The sequence below is a fragment of the Mandrillus leucophaeus genome, unplaced genomic scaffold (genome assembly GCF_000951045.1).
Source record: "Mandrillus leucophaeus isolate KB7577 unplaced genomic scaffold, Mleu.le_1.0 Scaffold281, whole genome shotgun sequence".
NCBI classification, from domain to species: Eukaryota; Metazoa; Chordata; class Mammalia; order Primates; family Cercopithecidae; genus Mandrillus; species Mandrillus leucophaeus.
Genome location: NW_012102932.1, coordinates 1777366 through 1799194, shown reverse-complemented (window position 1 = coordinate 1799194; position 21829 = coordinate 1777366). Strand labels below are relative to the sequence as shown.

Sequence of the window (21829 nt, the reverse complement as noted above, 5' to 3'; positions counted from 1 at the left end):
TAGCCAGGATGGTCTCGATCTCCTGACCTCGTGATCCGCCCGTCTCAGCCTCCCAAAGTGCTGGGATTACAGGCTTGAGCCACCGCGCCCGGCTTGGAATCCTTTTTAGGTTATTGCTGATGTCTTTTTAGCATAGATTTTGAAGAATGTCATCCTCATTCTTATACATTAACAAATGTATATTATGAAAGTTCTTATTTATTATTAATAGTAGGAACCATTTATCGAGTGCCTACTATGAGCCAGTTATTACACTAGACTACGGAAAATATCAGATTTAATCCTCACAGAAACTCTACGAAGTATGTAAATTGAGGCTTGGTGAAATTAGGTGCCTTACCAAGATTATATATTATAACCAATTCAATTTTGCTTTGATGGGATTTTATATCAGTGGAAAAAATACTGATTTTTTAGATTTCAGGTGTTACCCTGTTTTTGCTAAGTTTAAAGTTATGCCAACTAAATGTAGCACTACAGTGTTCTCCCCTACCCTGCTTATTTGTTTGTTTAAAACTTCTGTCATATAGGATCTGAAACCAAACAACTTGTTGCTAGATGAAAATGGAGTTCTAAAACTGGCAGATTTTGGCCTGGCCAAATCTTTTGGGAGCCCCAATAGAGCTTATACACATCAGGTTGTAACCAGGTAAGAATCCCTTAAAGCTACATGTGCAGGAGGTTAATCAGAAATGAGCATCAACTGGCTTCTCTGAAATATCTTGGCAGAGTTAAGGAATCATTGTTGATAGATATCCTCTTAAAAAATACTGCTATTTGGCCAGGCGTGGTGGCTCACGCCTGTAATCCCAGCACTTGAGGAGGCCGAGGCAGGCGGATCACGAGGTCAGGAGTTCAAGACCAGCCTGGCCAATATGGTAAAATCCCGTCTCTACTAAAAATACAAAAAAATTAGCCGGACGTGGTGTGGTGGTACACGCCTGTAACCCTAACTACTCAGGAGACTAAGGCAGGGGAATTGCTTGAACCTGAGAGGCAGAAGTTGCAGTGAGCTGAGATTGCGCCACTGCACTCCAGCTTGGGTGACAGAGAAAGACTCCCTCTCAGAAAAAAAAAAACAAAAACTGCCGTTTTTATGTTAGGTATACTTTACTGCGATGAAAAAATACACAGCCCTTTTTCAGACAGAGTTTAGCTCAATCCTAAGACATTTACCTTGTAAATGGAAACAATTTATACTTTTAGTTAGATAATCTAGAATTTCAGTGGCTATTCTTCTACGTAATCATCTGATTTATTGGACCCATGTTTATTATTATGTTGATCAGTCCTGATTCTGTATCCTTCTATGTAAAGGAAAATTCTCTCAACAGAGCAATGTCTTGATATTTGAATTTTTCATATTGATAATTATATTTCCATTTGTATTTTTGATGTGTAAAAACAGAAAATCACATTAAATAGGAATGACAGATTTTATAATTTTTGTCCCAATGGCATTTTGTTAATTTCCAAGACCCTTTTAAGGATCTGCAAAGATTTTCAAATTCTCTATTTTTTCTTTCTGTTTTTTGAGACAGGATCTCACTCTGTTGCCCAGGCTGAAGTATGGTTGTGCAAACAATACTCACTGCTGCCTTGACCTCCTGGGTTCAAGCGATCCTCCTATCTCAGCCTCCCGAGTATCTGGGGCCACAGGCATACCCCACTGTGGCTGGCTAATTTTTTAAGTTTTTATAGAGATGGGTTTCACCATGTTGCCCAGGCTGGTCTCAAAGTCCTGCACTCAAGCGATCCTCCCACCTCAGCCTCCAGTAGTTCTAGGATTACAGGTGTGAGCCATTGTGCCTGGCCCCAAATTCTCTATTTTAAATTATTTCACCACCTTCTTCCAAATAGATGTCACTGAGTATAAATCACCTAAGCCCTGAGGAGGAAGTAGGGGATGTGAGTAATTGTTTATGTAATTGCTAGAAGAGTTAAGCTCATCATTCAGGAACTCATAGAAACAGGGACCTGTGTACAAGAGCATCGTTAACTGGTGCTTTCTCATCTACCAGTTTCTCATATTTTCTCTGTCTATAAATCAAATACTGCTGGTAAGTCAAATTAAGATGAAGACTCTGAGAATTGACAGTGGGATTTAGCAGTGTGAACATGACTGATAAGCTTGATAAGAGCAGTTTTGGTGGAATGGTAAGGATGAAAGCCTGATTGAAAAGGTTCTTGTGCGTGTGTTTTGTTTTGTTTGAGACAGAGTCTCGCACTGTCGCCCAGGCTGGCGTGCAATGACGCGATCTCTGCTCACTTCAACCTCCGCCTCCCGGGATCAAGCAATTCTCCTGCCTCAGCTTCCCAAGTAGCTGGGACTACATAGCTGAGACTACAGGTGCCTGCCACCACACCCAGCTAATTTTTTGTATTTTTAGTAGAGATGGGGTTTCACTATGTTGGCCAGGCTGGTCTCAAATTCCTGACCTCATGATCCGCCCACCTCAGCCTCCCAAAATGCTGGGATTACAGGTGTGAGCCACCATGTCTGGCCTGGAAAGTTTTTTTTGTTGTTGTTGTTTTTTGTTTGTTTGTTTGAGACGAAGTCTTGCTCTGTTGCCCAGGCTGGAGTGCAGTGGCATGATCTCGGCTCACTGCAACCTCCGCCTCCAGGGTTCAAGTGGTTTTTCTGCCTCAGCCTCCCAAGTAGCTGGGACTACAGGCATGCACCACCATACCCAGCCAATTTTTGTACTTTTAGTAGAGATGGAGTTTCACCATGTTGGCCAGGCTGGTCTCGAACTCCTGACCTCATGATCTGCCCGCCTCTGCCTCCCAAAGTGCTGGGATTACAGATGTGAGCCATAGCTCCCGGCCTGAAAAGGTTTTAAGAGAGGATGGAAGAAAAGGAATTGGAGATAGTAAGAATAGACAATTCTTTGAACTAACCAGAGAATGAGGAGGCACCTGTTAGGGGAGATAGGGTCCAAAGAAGTTTAAGGCTGGAAAAATATAGTATGTTTGTACATTGCTGGGAAAGGTCTAGTAGAAAACAAAAGACTGATGATGTAGGAGAAAAAGGAGAGAACTGCAAGAGTATTAAAACTTCACAGAAGAGTATGGTATGCAGTCCTTAAAATAAGGGATTGACTTTAAAAACAGACAAGGATCATTCATCTCTAAGAAGTGCTTTGATAATTTCATGCTAAAATGATACTAATTTTTGTTCTTTAGGTGGTATCGGGCCCCTGAGTTACTATTTGGAGCTAGGATGTATGGTGTGGGTGTGGACATGTGGGCTGTTGGCTGTATATTAGCAGAGTTACTTCTAAGGGTAAGTCTAAATTAATGTACACACTTTAATATTGTTGTTGCAGTTATTTGTTCTTATAGTTTGTATAAGAATTCTTGTCCTAGGCCAGGTATGGTGGCTCACACCTGTAATCCCAGCACTTTGGGAGGCCAAGGCAGGAGGATCACTTGAGGTCACGAGTTTGAGGCCAGCCTGGCCAACATGGTGAAACCCCATCTCTACTAAAAATAAAAAAATTAGGTGGGTGTGGTGGCGGGTGCCTGTAGTCCCAGCTACTGGGGAGGCTGAGACAGGAGAATCGCTTGAACCTGAGAGGCAGAGGTTGCAATGAGCCAAGGTCGTGCCACTGCATTCCAGCCTGGGCAGAAGAACAGGGCTCCATCTCAACAACAACAACAAAAAAGAATTCTTGTCCTACCAATGTCCTTACAACAAAAAGCCTACAAATAGTCCAATTTTTTAAAAGCCAAATGCCACATTTTTTTTTTTTTTTTTTTTGAGATGGAATCTGGCTCTGTGGCCCACGCTGGAGTGCTGTGGCGCGATCTCGACTCACTGCAAGCTCCGCCTCCTGGGTTCATGCCATCCTCCTGCCTCAGCCTCCCGAGTAGTTGGGACTACAGGCGCCTGCCACCACGCCTGGCTAATTTTTTGTATTTTTTAGTAGAGACGGGTTTTCACCGTGTTAGCCAGGATGGTCTCAATCTCCTGACCTCGTGATCCACCCGCCTCGGCCTCCCAAAGTGCTGGGATTACAGGCGTGAGCCACTGCGCCCGGCCCAAATGCAGCATTTTTAAATGTTAATATGAAATGAGAATATCTTCCATTTAGGACAGTAAGAACTTTGTTGTAGACAGTTTTATACCTCAGAACATAGAAATTCACTTGTAATATGGCAGTAGCTCTATAATAATTAAATATGTTCAGATAAACTTTTGTCCTCCTGAGGGGTTTGTTTGGGGGTGTTTTAAGTATGCTTTAGGAGATACGTAATACCAACCACTGCAGCTACCACTCTTAAACCTTGTGTGAGACCATTATTTTAGTTCTGTTGAAACAGAACGGATACAATGTTACTACAGCATTTCTGTGACTGAGACCATCATCTTACAGAAAAAAATCCCCTACTTCCCCTCACCAGAGAGAAAGATGCTGTCTTGGAACCTTTCTTTAGCTATAAAGTTTAGATCTCCAGAAAGACTAGCCCTTATGAATGATGAAGGTAAAGGGATATTGGGGAATCCTTCTGAAGCTGGGAGTTTTTTTCTTTCCATATTCCGATCCCTGCTCTCCCTCTCCTCAAGCCATATGTATTTAAAGAAATTCAAACCAAGATTGAATAGCTTTTTTTATCTCCTTGAACACAGAAAACAACTTCTGTACACCGAAGAGAAAAACACTAAACTAAAAATGTTTAGTTTAAGCATAGTGGTGGCTCTTGCCTATAGTCCCAGCTACTTTGGAAGCTGAGGTGGGAGGATCACTTGAACTCAGGAGTTTGAGGCCAGCCTGGACAATATAGAAAGACCCCCAATCTCTTAAAATAAAAAAAAAAAAGTAAATTCTGTGTATCATTTTGAGAAACGTACCCAATGGGCATTTGTAGAAGAAACCCCCACATTCAAACTTGGAAGGCAATATGGGAATCACAGTGCTAACAGGGGGTCCTATGAATCAGCTGGCATGATAACTCTGCTACTTATATGAACAAGAGTATACCAGAAATCACACTGAGAATGTATCAGCCACCACAATCCATTCATGGCCAAGAAGAAAACAGAATTCCATAGCCCCTAATATTATGACTGATCACTCCATTGAAAAAGCAAGTGAAGAGAGAGAGCAGTTGAGAATACACAGGTTAGAGATTGTGAACCTGTTAACATACTTGGAAATTTGTTAGCCATTGGCATTGTTGCTGGAATCATGTTTAAAGTTATAAGGAAAATGACATGCAGACTAAAGAATAGTACTCTTCTGCCATACTTTTTGTCCTATTTTAAGCTGTCCCTGTGCTCATTTGAAAAGGTAGAAATGTTGCCCATATGAATGCTTAGCCAGGGATCACCAGATAGTTATTAAGGATCTTCAGACAGTATTGAATACTTCCAAAATGAAAGGCAGACTGAAACAAACTAAAAAGAAGCTTGGAAAACATGGAAACAACAAAGCAGAAGAAAATTCACCACCCCCAGCCCGCTTTCCAAATCTTCAGAGACCTAACAGATTATAGTTCATCTATAGAATAAGCACATCATACTTTTTTTTTTTTGGAGACACAGTCTCGCTCTGTCGCCCAGACTGGAGTGTAGTGGCACGATCTTGGCTCACTGCAACCTCTACCTTCCGGATTCAGGCAATTCTCCTGCCTCGGCCTCCCAAGTAGCTGGGACTACAGGTGCCCGCCACCACGCCCTGCTAATTCTTGTATTTTTAGTAGAGATGGGGTTTCACCATATTGGGCAGGCTGGTCTTGAGCTCCTGACCTTGTGATCCGCCTGCCTTGGCCTCCCAAAGTGCTGGGATTACAGGCGTGAGCCACTGTGCCCGGCCCACACCATACTTTTTTAAAAGGGAAACAAATAAGAGATACTTGAAATATTAAAAGTAGAGGATAAGCCAAAGGCAAACAAAAACAGCGAAAGGAATGGGAAAGTAAGCTGCAAAACTCTTTCATAAGTAAAATCAAAAGATAAAGAGATGGCCAGGGACAGTGGTACACACCTGTGGTCCCAGCTACGTGGGAGGCTGAGGCAGGAGAATCTCTTGAGCCCAGGAGTTCAAGACCAGCCTGGATAACATTGTGAAACCCTGTCTCAATAAAAAGATAGATGGACTATAGTAGAGAAAAGATAAAATTAACAGATTGATCCAGGATTGATTCTAAAATGTACCAAGAGAAAACAAAGAAAATGGAGGGTAGGAAATCTCAAACTACTGAAGCATTGCTAGATGTGAATCGTCAGACTAAAAGTGCCATGAAGAGTACCATTATGAGGCCGGGTGCCGTAGCTCACGCCTATAATCCCAGCACTTTGGGAGGCCGAGGTGGGCAGATCACCTGAGGCTGGGAATTTGAGACCAGCCTGGCCAACATGGAGAAACCCTGTCTCTACTACAAATACAAAATTAGCCGGGTTTAAGCCGGGTGCGGTGGCGCACGCCTGTAATCCCAGCACTTTGGGAGGCCAAGATGGGTGGAACCTGGGAATGGCGTGAACCTGGGAATCGGAAATTGCAGTGAGCCGAGATCGTGCCACTGCACTCCAGCCCAGGCGACAGAACGAGACGCCATCTCAAAAAAAAAGAAAAAAAAAATTGGCCGGGTTTGGTGGCACACACCTGTAATCCCAGCTACTCAGGAGGCTAAGGCAGGAGAATCGCTTGAACCTGGGAGGTGGAGGTTGCGGTGAGCTGAGATCACGCCATCGCACTCCAGCCTGGGCAACAAGAGTGAAACTCTGTCTAAAAAAAAAAAAAAAGAAAGAAAAAAAAAGAGTACAATTATAAAAATTACAAAGAAAACTTTTTTTTAAAGCATTCTAAAGGCTCTGCATAAATAAATGAAAAAACAATACTTGTACCAAGACACAGTATTATGAAGTTTCAGAATACGAAGGGATAAGGAAAATATTTCCACAGAGAGGAAAAGTAGCATACATAGAAAAGAAAATAAAGTATTAGGGAGAAAGAATGCCATGAGCCTTCTCAACAGCAGCACTGGACTCTGGAAGTCTTCACATTGTGAGGGAAAATGATGCTCAACCCACAATTCTTTGCCTGTTCATATTTTCAGTTAGCTCTGAGGGTAACTACAGTTTATTACATCAGAAATTTACACCTAGGCCAGGCGGGGTAGCTCACTTCTGTAATCCCAGTACTTTGGGAGGCCAAAGCAGGTGGATTGCTTGAGCTCAGGAGTTTGAGACGCACTTGGGCAATGTGGTGAAACACTGTGTCTACCAAAAATACAAAAATTAGCCGGGCACAGTATTGAGTACCTTTTTTCCCAGCTACTCAGGAGGCTGAGGTGGGAGGATCACCGGAGCCTGGGAATTTGAGGCTGCAGTGAGGTGAGATCATTACACATCACTCCAGCCTGGGTGACAGAGCAAGACACTATCTAAAAAAAAGAGAAAGAGAGAGAAAAAAATCAAGAAATTAGCCTGACATGGTAGTGCATGCCTGTAGTCCCAGCTGCTTGGGAGGCTGAAGTGGGAGGATTGCTTGAACCTGGGTAACGAGGCTGCAGTGAGCCATGTTTGTGCCACTGCATTCCAGCCTGGGCAACAGGCTAGGGTTCACCTTTAATTTGGCTCTGCAGGCGTTTCCGCGCTCTCCACCTGGTGTGTATAGGGCATTTGGGGCCTTTAGAGGGCGCACTTGCAGCCAGCAGGCTGAAGAGGCTGCAGCGAAGGCTGGGGAGCTGAACTGAGCTGGTGCAGAGACAGCACAGGAGAAAAACAGAACCAAAAAATTCACACTGAATTGGGGGTGACAGACCTTGTCTCAAAAAAATCAAAGTTTAGGGCCGGGCATGGTGGCTCATGCCTGTAATCCCAGCACTTTGGGAGGCCGAGGCGGGTGGATCACCTGAGGTCAGAAGTTCAAGACTAGCCTGGCCAAGATGGTGAGACGCCTTTTCTACTAATAGTACAAAAATTAGCTGGGCGCGGTGGCGGGCGCTTGTAATTCCAGCTACTTGGGAGGCTGAGGCGCTTGAATGCAGGAGGCGGACGTTGCAGAGTAAGCCAACAGGAAGACAGGAGATGCAGGGAACTTAAGATTCAACACAGGAAAGAGGCAATTCAAATTCTCATTTAATAGTGAAGGAAAGTTCTGAGAAAGCAGGTTTGCATCAGGTCTGGAGAGTAGCTAGTCCAGATTGGAGCAGTTGGGGTGAGGACTTCAGCAGGGGTGGCTTCCAGGAAAAAAAAAAAAAAAAAAAAGCGGGGCAGGACTGATGAATATGATTGGTTTAGTCATATAGACATTGATATTTAATAACTGGAATATTTAGCTTATATATAAACCATGTTGCCAAAGAGCAGGCATTAGGAGTTGGCAATGGAAGGCTAGGAAATCATTACCTTTAGGAAAACCACATTGTATAAGAAGGGGATTTTGGCTCTGCACTGAGCAAAAGTTACATAGTTATCAAAAATGAGAGGGAGATGATAGGTCAAAGAACCAATTTTTATTATAAGTCTTTAGTACTATTCAGTGCTTTAACAAGGTTCATGTATTTAATATAAATAAGTCATTTTAAACACACGGTTTAAGTTCCAAAGCAGCTCTTTCTTTAGGGAAAAAGTTTTTTTAGTATGGATATTTTCAAACATGCAAAAGCAAAGACTAGTAAAATGAGCCTCTATCTGTACTCATCAACTAGTTTCAAAAGTTTCAAACATATCCATTTTATCAGTATTCTCCCACACTAGATATTTTTGCCACAAATCCCAAACATGTAATTTTATCCACGTTTCAGTATTTTTCTCTATAAGCATTCTCTTTTTTTTTTTTTTTTTTTTTTTTTTGAGGCAGAGTCTCACTTTGTGGCCTAGGCTGAAATGCAGTGGCGTGATCTCAGCTCATTGCCACCTCTGCCTCCCAGGCTGAAACAATTCTCGTGCCTCAGCCTTCCAAGTAGCTGGGATTACAGCCATGTGCCATGACACCTGGCTAACTTTTGTGTTTTTTAGTAAAAATGGTTTCGTGATATTGACCAGGCTGGTTTCAAACTCCTAGCCTCAATTGATCCAGCCGCCTCACCCTCCCAAAGTGCTGGGATTACGGGAGTAAGGCACCACACCCGGCCATCTGTAAGGATTCTTTAATCATAACCACAGTACCATTGTCATCTGAAAAAAGTGAACATTAATTCCTCAATAAAATTAAGTGTGTATTCAGATTTTCCCACTTTTTCTCATAAATGTTTTTATATAGGCTTGTTCAAATTGGGTTGTAAAATCCATACATCAAGACAGCTTAGTTTCATTTTTACGTCATACAAAAGCACACCAATCCTTAAAATTGCAAGCTTGTCCACAATTTGGCCTGCAAAGTGAGGGTACAGGTGCCCTACAAAAGACAAAAGATAAGATAATCTTTTTGGGTATAAGAAGCAAATTAGCATGTCTAAAAATAGTTGTAATATTATTTAATATCCTTGCAGGGTTTTTTTTTTTTTTTTTTTTTAAAGATGGATTCTTGTTCTGTCGCCCAAGCTGGAGTACATGGTTCCATCTCTGCTCACTGTTCCATCTCTGCTCACTCCATCTCCCGGTTCAAGTGATTCTCCTGCCTCAGCCTCCTGAGGAGCTGGGACTACAGGCGTGTACCACCACACCTAGTTAATTTTTGTATATTTGGTAGAGACAGAGTTTCAGCATGTTGGCCAGACTGGTCTTGAACTCCTGACCTCAGGTGATCCATCCACCTCGGCCTCTCAAAGTGCTGGGAGTACAGGTGTGAGCCACCACACCCAGCCAGCATCCTTTTAGTTTCTATTTTTTGTGTATACTTAATATACACAATATAATAGTACAGTGTTATATACTTTAGGAATTATACTAAGTCTAGGTCCAGTCAGAAAATAGAAACCATACGTTGATCAGGGAAGTATACAGTATGAAGAAGTATTAATTATGGTGGGGGACTGGAGTAATGGATTGACAAATAAGAAGTTAGGAGAACTCTAACAATACAGGAATAGCAGATATAAGGACCTACTACCACTAACCCCTGGGGCCAAGACAGATCACCCAGGGGAGACTGTCCCCAGGGCTGAGATCTAGATCCAGTTGAATACAGCATATGTGGCTCACCAGAAGGCAGAGAAATTACTGTTGGCTTTTTGCTGGTGAGACTTGCTAGAAATCTGCTTACTGGAAAGGGCTGGCAATCTGTGCTCTAGGGTGCTGGGGAAAGGTGTCCCTCTGGAAGCACCCTGCTAGAAAACTGCCTGGCAGGGTGAAGTAGGGGCTAGCTGGCCTCTGTGCGCTGCAGGAACAGCACTGGAGAAACTGCCCTTTCTGCCCATGCTGCAGAAGCCTGGTGCTAGAGAACCTGTGGGTGCTGCAGGAGTCAGCTGAGCAAGCAAACTGGAACCAGGAAGCAAAACCTTTTCCTTCCTGTACTGTCTCTCCATCATCCTCTGCTGACAAAGCATGTTTCTTGGCAAGGGAAAAATATTTAAAGAGCCCAGAACCATTTTCACAAAGCAAGTAAAAAAGGTGAATTTGGAACTGAAAAGCAGTACGTTGGTAACTGGCACTGGGGTTGGTTGTCTTGTTTGTTTTTGCTGGTAAGAGTCGACAATAATCAAAATGTTGGAGATATGATACTTAATGTCATGTCTTCTCAGTGAGTCTATAAACTGTTCCAAGGCCCTTAACAGTGCTGGAGGCCATTATTGTTCACAGTATATCTTTCATATATTTACATAGATGTCTGAGAGTGAGTTGGACAGTAATCTCTATAAATAGCAGGGATATTGACCCTGTCTCATCAGCTCACCAGTTTTTTTGAGGTTCTAATGAAGGTTACTAATTTTTAACTTGTAATTATTTGTCCTCTTCTGAAGTTTGTCTTTACACCTCTTCAAAGAAAGAGTTTGTTAAGAAATTGCATAAATATGATTGGTGTATTCTCTTCCTTCTCAGCTTTGTGCCTGCCTTTTGCTAGAATAGTTTTCTTCTTCCAACTTAGACTGTTCCTCAGGCTAACTCCTATTCATCCTTCACCTTTCATGCCACTTGCTCTATGAAGCCTTCCCTGACCCATCTAGAATAAGTTAGGTGCTCTTTCAGTGTGGTCTAAGATCTTGTACTTACTCAACACACTGAATTGTAAATGCTTGTTTATGTGTATCAGCATTGCTTACCACCTCCACCTCAGGGGAGGGCAGGGAATGTCTTGTTTTCCTCTTTTAATTCCTGAGGCTTAGCACAATGTCTGTTACATGGTGAGTGTTTATTAAAATTTGGAGTGAATAAAATGGATAGTAAAGGTGCTGTTTTGTTAGTTAGCAGTGGCAGGATCTAATAACATATCCAATATACTTCATACTAAATTTTCAATATTTGTTGCAGAGTTTTTTAGTTTTTCTTATTAAATTTATAGTATTTGTCTAACAAATATCAAAAACCACCTCGAAGGCCGAGCGCGGTGGCTCACACCTATAATCCCAGCACTTTGGGAGGCTGAGGCAGGCGAATCACGAGGTCAGGAGATCGAGATCATTCTGGCTAACATGGTGAAACCCCATCTCTACTAAAAATACAAAAAAAAAAATTTAGCCAGGTGTGGTGGCGGGCATCTGTAGTCCCAGCTACTCGGGAGGCTGAGGCAGGAGAATGGCGTGAACCCCAGTGAGCTGAGATCACGCCACTGTACTCCAGCCTGGGTGACAGAGCGAGAAAAAAAAAAAAAAAACCACCTCAAAGCCTGGTGTGTTGGCTCATGCCCGTAATCCCAGCACTTGGGGAGGCCAAAGTGGGCAGATAGACTAGCCTGACCAATATGACAAAACCCCATCTCTACTAAAAACACAAAAATTAACCAGGCGTGGTGGCGTGCCCCTGCAGTCCCAGCTACTCGGGAGGCTGAGGCAGGAGAATCGCTTGAAACGAGGAGGTTGCAGTGAGCCAGGATCGCATCACTCACTGCAGCCTGGGTGACAGAGCGAGACTCTGTCTCTCTAAAAAAAAGAAGAAAAAAAAAAACCCCACCTTGAAAAGTCTCCCTCTTACTTTCTTTCAGGTTCCTTTTTTGCCAGGAGATTCAGACCTCGATCAGCTAACAAGAATATTTGAAACTTTGGGCACACCAACTGAGGAACAGTGGCCGGTAAGCCTTTATGCATTTTCTTTGAAATGCAATTAGGACTCTATAAAGTCCTTAAATTGTCATATGCTTTATATAATGCTGTCACGTGAATATTAAAGACATTTATTAATTATAATTTACTTATAATATGTACTCAGAACATTTTAAATGATAAAGTATATAAAGTAAAAAGTTACAATTGTGATATACCATCCACCCTCTTGTATACCTGTAGTCCTTTCCCCCGACCCCAGTAATCCCAACCTTGGGGTAATCACTGTTAACAATTCAGTGTAAAGCTGTGTTAGGAGTGTATATGCACACTACAAACATAAAAGAGTTGCATGTTCTTTCACTCCTTAACAAAAGCGGTTTCACATCTTATATATACACGATGTGAACCCACGACATATATAACCCATTACACACACGCACACACGTAGGTGTACATATATGTATATATGATGTTTCTCTTAGATTTTTTTAAAATTAATTTTTGTATATGTATTTTTATATTGATGGGGTTTCACCATGTTGCCCAGGCTGGTCTCAAACTCCTAGTCTCAAGCAGTTCTGCCTCAGCCTCCCAAAGTGCTGGGACTGTAGGCATGAGCCATCATACCTGGCTAACATGATTTTCTAAATAGCAGTTGCTTACTGATGTTTCTCTTTTATTTTTTAAAAATTAAACTTCTTGGCGGGGTGCGGTGGCTCACGCCTGTAATCCCAGCACTTTGGGAGGCTGAGGCAGGCATATCATTTCAGGCCAGGAGTTTGAGACCAGCCTGGGCTATGAAGCGAGACTCTTGTCTCCAAAAATAAAAAATAAAATTAAAAAATAAACTTATTTTGAGAATATTATTCACGTGCAATTGTGAATATATAATTCACAATTATGTATCGTGGCTGGGCACAGTGGCTCATGCCTGTAATCCCAGCACTTTGGGAGGCGGAGGTAAATGGGTCACTTGAGCCCAGCAGTTTAAGACCAGCCTGGGCAACATAGTGAGACTTCATGTCTATGAAAAATAAAAATTAAAAAAAATTACCAGGCATGGTGGTGCACACATTATGGTCCCAGCTACTCAGGAGGCTGAGGTAGGAGGATTGCTTGAGCCCAGGAGCTCAAGGCTGCAGTGAGCTGTGATTGCGCCACTGTGCTTTACTAGCCTGAGTAACAGAGTGAGTCCCTGTCTCAAAACAATAATAGTAATTGCAGACATATTTCACGGACCCTTTACCCAGCTTTTACAAGATGGGAGCATCTTGTAAAATCAGTGCAGTATCACACTAGGATGTTACAGTCAAGATACAGAGTATCACCACAAGAATCTCTCATGGTATTCTTTTATAGCTTTGCTTACTTTCCTCCTACCCGCTCCTTAACTCTTGGCAATCACTAATCTGTCGTCCAACTCTGTAATTTTGTCATTTCAAGAATGTTACGTAAATGGATAAATCGAATCACACAATACATAACTTTTTGGGATTAACTTTTTCATAGCCATCATAAATGGAAGTTCATTCAGGTCATTGCATGTTAATAATTCATACTCTCTCTCTCTTTTGTTAACTGCTGAGTATTGTGTGGATTTATTTCACAGTTTCTTCAACCGTTCACCCATTGAAAGACATCTGTATTTGTGTTTTTTCCAATGTGGGGCTATTACCAATAAAACTGCTCTGAACATTTATGTACAGTTTTTTATGTAAGAATATGTTTTTATTTCTCTGGGATAAATGCCCAGGAGTTCAGTTCTTGAGTCATATGGTAGTTCCATATTAATTTTTAAATAACCTGTGAAACTCCAGAGCAGCTATACTGTTTTACATTCCCCCAGCAGTAAATGAATGCTCCAGTTTCTTGGAATCCTCTCCAGCATTTGGTGGTGTCACTTTTTAATCTTAGGCATTCTAATGAGTGTGTCATGATAGCTCATTTTGATTTTAATTTTCACTGCCCTAATGGCTAATGGTGTTGAATATCTTTTCTTGTGCTTATTTGCCATCTTGAGTTAAATGTCTCTTCCCCATTTTCTGATTGGATTCTTTGATTTTTGACTGTTGAGTATTGAGAGCTCTTCATGTATTCTAGATAGTAGTCCAAAAGTATATGTAGTTTGCAGATGTTTTCCCTCATGCTGCCTTTTCATCCTCTGCAAAACTGTAATCAGGTTTGTTACTTTTTCTTTAATTGATCATCCTTTTGGTGTCAAGTCAAAGAGCTCTTGTGCCCAGCCCAAAGATTTTTTGACAATTTTTTTTTCTTTTTTTTTTTTTCGAGACAAAATCTGGCTCTGTTGCCCAGGCTGGAGTGCAGTGGTGTGATCTCAGCTCACTGCAACCTCCACTTCCCGGGCTCAAGCCATCCTCCCACCTCAGCCTCTTGAGTAGCTGGGACTGTAGGCGTGCACCACCACGCCCAGCTAGTTTTTGTGTTTTTTGTACAGATAGGGTTTCTGCATGTTGCCCAGGCTGGTCTGAAACTCGTGAGCTCAAACAGTTTGCCCGCCTTGGCCTCCCAAAGTGCTAGAATTACGGGCATGAGCCACTATGCCCTTGGCCGTGACAATTTTTTTTGTATTTTTTTTCTACAAGTTTTGTAGTTTTATGCTTAAGTCTAAGATCTGTTTAGAGTTTACCTTTATATAATGTATGAGACTTAAGGCAAGGTTCAGTTTTTGTTTTTGTTTTTTTGGAGACGGTCTTACTCTGTTGCCCAGACTGGAGTGGGGTCTCACTTTCTTGTCCAGGCTGGTCTCGAACTCCTGAGCTCAAGTGACCCTCCTGCCTCAGCCTCCCAAAGTGCTGGGATTACAAGCGTGAGCCACCATACCCAGCCAAATTCAGATTTTTGCACATGTATGTCCTAGTGCTCCAGCAGCATTTCTTGAAACGACTATCTCGTCATTGATTTAGTTTTTCACTTTTTTCAAAAATCCCTTTGGCAAATTTGTGTGGATTTCTCTCTCTCTGCCAATACAACACAGTCTTAATCAAAGTAGCTATATGTTAAATCTTGAAATCAGGTAAAATGAGTCCTCCCACTTTATTGTTCTTTTTCAAAATCATTTTAGCTACTGTAGTCCTTTGCCTTTCCATATAAATTTTAGAATAATTGGTTTTATATCTAAAATAATTTTGCTAGGATTTTGATAAAAATTATATTAAAGTTGCAAACCAATTTGAGGATAATTAACATCCTTCCTCTGTTGAATATTCCAATATGTGAACATGGTATGTTTCACCATTTATTGAGATCTTTTGATGAATTTCATCAGCATCGTATAGCTTATAGTATATTAACCTATACATGTTTTGTTATATTTTTCACCTGTTTCATTTTTCTTTTTGGGGTGATTATAAATAGTATTGTGTTTTTAATTTTGATGTCCACATATTCATTGCTAGTATATAGAATTATAATTGATTTTTAAATTTTCATTTTATATCCTTTTCAGCCTTGCCTTACTACTAGTTCTAGGACTTTTTAATAGATTTCTTGGAATTTTCTATATAAACCCATCATATTACCTGAAAATGATTTATTTCATTTGTGATCTGTGTGCCTTTCAATCCTTAAGTTTGAATTGTAAAATTATTTTTACAGGACATGTGTAGTCTTCCAGATTATGTGACATTTAAGAGTTTCCCTGGAATCCCGTTGCATCACATCTTCAGTGCAGCAGGAGACGACTTACTAGATCTCATACAAGGCTTATTCTTATTTAATCCATGTGCTCGAATTACGGCCACACAGGTATTTTAGTGTATCTTTTTTTATACTAGGAAATATAAAAATAATCTTAACTGTAGCATTGATTAAAAACAGAATTTCATAAAATTAACATTTTTTAAATACTGGAAAGATGTGTTTTTGTTTTAAGAAATAACAAACTTTGTATCTTTTCTCCAAACTACAAACACTATTAAGACTGAGATTAAATTATATGCACACAGAGATACAGGAGAGTTTACACTTATTACACTTGCTTAGGAACATATAAATACATGTCTGTTTCATATAATTGGCTTGTATATACTTTACCTAGAGGGGAAAAGAAAACCAAGGCTTTTTATTTGTTAAGAAACTGGTATATTTCAGTTGAGCTCTTACAAATTTATTTAAATCTTGTAGTAAGCCTCATGCTGAAAGTAGTTTGTTCAGCTTATTTTTTCTTCCCTATATAATGCAATCCAGGTATGCATGCTGGTCATTTTCACATTCAGAAAATGGTAATGGGGAGGAAATGTATAGTCAGATATAACTGTATGCTTACAAAAGCTTGAAAAATATTTGAAATAAAACAAAAACTGAAACTAACTGCTGTTTAAAGGAAATAACAGTCAAACTCACGAAAAATTTGTAAGACCTAGAATAACTTAGGGCAGAGCAGTGTACAACACAGTGCTGTGATTTTACCTCATGAAGGGAGAGACTAATCAAACTGAAATGTCACAGGTCTTTATGGAAACATATTAATGTACAATAATATTAAGCATACAAAATAGATTTTTTTCTCTTTAGGTTTGTTCCAGGCTACAAAATCATTGTTTAATGTGTTTGCTTGTATAAGTCTTCTCTTTTTAGCAATATGTGCTATGTGAATGTATATGGAGATGAATGGATGGATGGATGGATGGATAGATTAGATAGATAGATAGATAGATAGATAGATAGATAGATAGATAGATAGATAGATAGATAGATATAGATGAATAGGTAGGTAGGTAGGTGTATGCTGGGTATTACCATTAGAATTATTCTTCTAATTTCTTTTTTAAAATTTTTTCTTTATTATTTTTATGTCCGCGTGTACACATACTCTTCTAATTTCAATCAAGTAATTTGTTGCCTTTTCACTCTTCTATGTATGTTATTTCCATCATAATAAACTTGAGACCACATTTAATTATCTAGAAAGTTGTTTTCAGTGGTAGTATAGTTTGAAACTTAACAGAAAAATACTAGTTGTTATATTTGGGTTGTATTTTAATAGAATGAAGTTTTTAAGGTGAGTTCTGTTTCATGGATGTCTTTATTAAAGTTGGAATGAGGTGCTTTCTTAGATCTTCATGTAGCCCAGAATTAGTCTAATTTGCATATAGAATTGCTGTGATTTAGAGGTAATGCTTTAAAAATGCAGCTGTAGGCCGGGCGCAGCGGCTCACACTTGTAATCCCAGCACTTTGGGAGGTCAAGGAGCAAGGATAGCTTGAGCCCAGGAGTTGGAGCCCAGCATGGGCAACGTGACAAGACATCATCTCTACAAAAAATAAATAAATAAAAAATAAAAATGCAACTGTTGAAGTAAGGAATCTCTAAATTACTGCAAATAATATAATATTGGGGGTCGTGAGGAATGCTTGCAAAGTTTATCTGGGCTTCATCTTTCTTAAAGGATTATCCTAAAGGAAGTATTTATTTTTGAGATGAAGTCTTGCTCTGTCGCCCAGGCTGGAATGCAGTGGCACGATCTTGACTCTCTGCAACCTCTACCTCCCAGGTTCAAGCGATTCTCCTGTCTCAGCCTCCCTAGTAGCTGGGATTACAGGTGCACACCACCACGCCTGGCTAATTTTTGGATTTTTAGTAGAGACAGTGTTTCACCATGTTGTCGAGGCTGTTCTCAAACTCCTGACCTCAGGTGATCCATCCGCCTTGGCCTCCCAAAGTGCTGGGATTACAGGCATGAGCCACCCCACCCTGCCAGAAGTATTTTAAATCATTGTAGCCACTGGACAGCACTATGCTGCTGAGGTAAATAGACAAGCATGCGAACCTGGGAGGTGGAGGTTGCAGTGAGCCAAGATTATGCCACTGCACTCCAGCCTGGGCAACAGGGTGAGACTCTGTATCCAAAAATAAAAAAACAAAAAATAGACAAACATGACCTGACAAACTTGTCATTTAGGATATAATTATTTTTATCAGAATTGTGGACCCAAGTCAAGAAAATGTCGTATCTACAGCACTATATTAGGGGGAAAAAGAAAATGTAGTATAGAACATTGGCCTGGTAATTAATAGAAATAATCTTGGACAAGCCCTTCTAAGTAAAATTTCTGTCCATTTGCAATGGATTGTTGAATTAGAATCCATTGGTTCCAACCTACTGTATTTTTTAAAAAGCCTTATTTTTAAAGAATTTGTATTTTACATGACTTGGAATTTGAATATATATGGATAGTGTGGCAAACTTGTAAGTTCTTTTTAAGTTTCTCTCTTTGCATTTTGAACTGTACAGCTCAATATGTAGAAAATGGAAATGTACAATATTTCACTAAGGATAGCTCATAATTAGTATTGGTTGAGCATCCTTAATCCAAATATCCAAAATCTGAAATGCTCCAAAATCCAAAGCTTTTGGAATGCTGACATGATGCCACAAGTGGAAAATTCTACACATAAGGACATTTACACAAACTTTGTTTTATTTACAAAATTAAAAATTTTGTCAAATTAAAAATATTTTATAAAATTACCTTCAGCCAGGCACAGTGGCTCACGCCTGTAATCCCAGGTCTCAGGGAGGCAGAGGCGGGAGGATAGCTTGAGCCCAGGAGTTCGAGACCTGCCTGGGCAATATAATGAGACCCCATTCTCCACAAAAAGGAAAAAAAAAAAAAAAGACAAAAAAAAAAAAGTGTAAAATTACCTTCAGTTTATATGTATAAGCTGTATATGAAACATAAATTTCATTTTTAATCTTGGCTGCCATCCCCAAGGTATGTCATGTATATGTAAATATTCCACAATCCCAAATCTGAAGCACTTCTGGTCCTAAGCATTTCAGATAAGAGATATTCAGCCTGTATAGGCTATTTAATTATGGAAAAATTAGAAGGGAGTCTCTTTTTCTTTTCTTTTCTTTTTTTTTTTTTTTTTTCTTTTGAGATGGAGCCTTGCTCTGTTACCCAGACTGGAGTGCAATGGTGTGATCTCGGCTCACTGCAACCTCCGCCTCTGGGTTCAAGCAATTCTCCTGCCTCAGCCTCCCAAGTAGTGGGGTCTACAGACATGCATCACCACGCCTGGCTTATTTTTGTATTTTTAGTAGAGATGGGGTTTTGCCATGTTGGCCAAGCTGATCTCGAACTTCTGACCTCATGCGATCCACCTGCCTCGGCCTCCCAAGGTGCTGGGATTACAGGCGTGAGCCACTGCGCCCAGCCAGTCTTTTAATGGAATTATCAGCCAATCTTAGGATCCTAGATGTTTATTTGTAGTAATTTGCATTTGCAAATACTTGACATTAATTTTGCTTTGTTTTTGGGAATGAGGGCGTTCACATAGTATTTTTAATGTTCCCTATAATCTTGAAGGTAATATTTTCCTTCACACATTTCAGATACTCACCTACCTTACTTTTGGTATCTTTTAAAAGGCACTGAAAATGAAGTATTTCAGTAATCGGCCAGGGCCAACACCTGGATGTCAGCTGCCAAGACCAAACTGTCCAGTGGAAACCTTAAAGGAGCAATCAAATCCGACTTTGGCGACAAAAAGGAAAAGAACAGAGGCCTTAGAACAAGGTAAAATTCCCACTTTTATAAGAAATTAAATCGGCCGGGCGCGGTGGCTCAAGCCTGTAATCCCAGCACTCTGGGAGGCCGAGGCGGGTGGATCACGAGGTCAGGAGATCGAGACCATCCTGGCTAACACGGTGAAACCCCGTCTCTACTAAAAATACAAAAAACTAGCCGGGCGAGGTGGCGGACGCCTGTAGTCCCAGCTATTCGGGAGGCTGAGGCAGGAGAATGGCGTAAACCCGGGAGGCGGAGCTTGCAGTGAGCTGAGATCCGGCCACTGCACTCCAGCCCGGGCGACAGAGCGAGACTCCATCTCAAAAAAAAAAAAAAAAAGAAATTAAATGAATTCAGAAAGCTCCAAATAGCTCATGTATGGCTGGCGACTGAACAACAGCAAAGAAATGTGGCTTGCTAGCTGTTTAATTTTTATAAATTTAAATTGTATAAAGTAGAGAGACTGTGCTGTTTTAGGTATGTTTACTTTCATTGAGAACACTTCAGCAACTTTTGTGTATACCTCAGAATTATGGGAACTGTCTATGTGTGCCTTGTTCCCTTCATAAATTCCTTCTGTGAACTGCATGCTAAATGTTTAACAAGTGCTACTGGAAAAGTGTGTCAGTGAAATAATGTAGTTGGAATGCAGTGACTGATTAAAATTGCTATGAGAATGTGAACTTTGTTAAATGTGAACAACTTCTTTATTTCTTTTTCTTTTTGCTTTCTAGGAGGATTGCCCAAGAAACTAATTTTTTAAAGAGAACACTGGACAACATTTTTCTACTGAAGGAAATAGCCAAAAAAGGCAAATAGTGGAAAAATAGTAAACATTAAGTAAATGCTGTAGAAGTGAGTTTGTAAATATTCTACACATGTAAAATATGTAAAACTATGGGTTTTTTTATTAAATGTATTTTAAAATAAAAATTCTGTTTTTTCTGATTAGACTGCAAAAGTGAGAAAAGTCCAATTCTCTTGAAATGTAGAATTGAAAATGCAGTAGGGAAAACTTAATAAAAATTATTACCAGTTATTTTGAAGATCTGGCCCCTGTAGTACCACAAATCTGTAGTGGCATGGGTAGTGTTTAAAAATAAAAATGTAGTAGTGGTATAGTAAATACTACCCAAACTGAACAAATGTTAGTATACAGAATGTACTGAAAAAAGAAAACATTACAGATAAAATTGAGATTCCTCCCAACCTTTTTTCTGAGGCGGGGGACAGTCTCACTCTGTCACTTGGGTTGGAGTGCAGTGGCGCAATCCCGGCTCACTGCAAACTCTGCCTCCCAGGTTCAAGCGATTCACTTGCTTCAGCCTCCCAAGTAGCTGGGAATATGGGCACACACCGCTAAACCTGCCTAATTTTTTTTTATTCTTAGTAGAGATGGGGTTTCACCGTGTGAAACCAGGCTGGCCGCGAATTCCTGACCTCAAGTGATCCGCCCACCTCGGCTTCCCAAAGTGCTGGGATTACAGGCATGAGCCACTGCACCTGGCAAGAGGTTCCCTCTTAATACTTCTTTATTTCTATTTTTTTCTTTTTCACTTTCCCCAAAGGGAAATGACTCTGTGAAATTGGTATGTATCTTTCCATGATTTTATGCTACTATTGTGTAAGAATGCATGTAGTGAGATGCATAACAATGTACAGCATTGTTTTGAGTCTCAAAATTGTATATACATGGATAGAATCTCTTCTCTCCTTTCTTTTTTTGTGAGATAGTCTCACTCTGTTGCCCAGGTTGGAGTGTAGTAGTACAATCATGATTCACTGCAGCCTCGAACTCCTGGGCTCAAGCCATCCTCCCACCTCAGCCTCCCCAGTAGCTGGGACTACAGGTGCACACCACCGTGCCTGGTTAATTTTTTTTTTTTTAAATGAGACAGAGTCTTGCTCTGTTGCCCAGGCTGGAGTGCAGTGATGCAATCTCAGCTCAATGCAACCTCCGAATCCTGGGGTTCAAGCGATCCTCCCACCTTAGCCTCCCAAGTAGCTGGGATTACAAGTGTGTACCACTATGCCCAGCTAATTAAAGTAACACAAATGTATTAGTTCACAGTTCTGTAGGTCATGTATCTGGCTCAGCTGTGTTTCCTGCTTAGGGTCTCACAAGGCCAAAATCAAGGTTTTAGATAATACTTTTATTTGGAGGCCCCTGGGCTACCAAGCTCATGTAGTTTTGTTTTTTTTTTTTT

The 21829-nt window shown here is 40.6% G+C and overlaps 1 protein-coding gene across 1 annotated transcript in view; it reads left to right on the top strand.

Moving 5' to 3' along the window:
- Positions 1-20664, top strand: part of CDK7 (cyclin-dependent kinase 7) — a 46443-nt gene extending 25779 nt beyond the window's left edge. Inside the window, exons 7-12 of the mRNA XM_011985272.1 lie at positions 531-649; positions 3187-3286; positions 12030-12116; positions 15706-15855; positions 19484-19631; positions 20357-20664. Coding sequence (XP_011840662.1) covers positions 531-649; positions 3187-3286; positions 12030-12116; positions 15706-15855; positions 19484-19631; positions 20357-20385 — 633 coding nt within the window. The 3' untranslated portion in view covers positions 20386-20664. The remainder of the gene's footprint in view (positions 1-530; positions 650-3186; positions 3287-12029; positions 12117-15705; positions 15856-19483; positions 19632-20356) is intronic.
- Positions 20665-21829: the final 1165 nt, after the last annotated feature.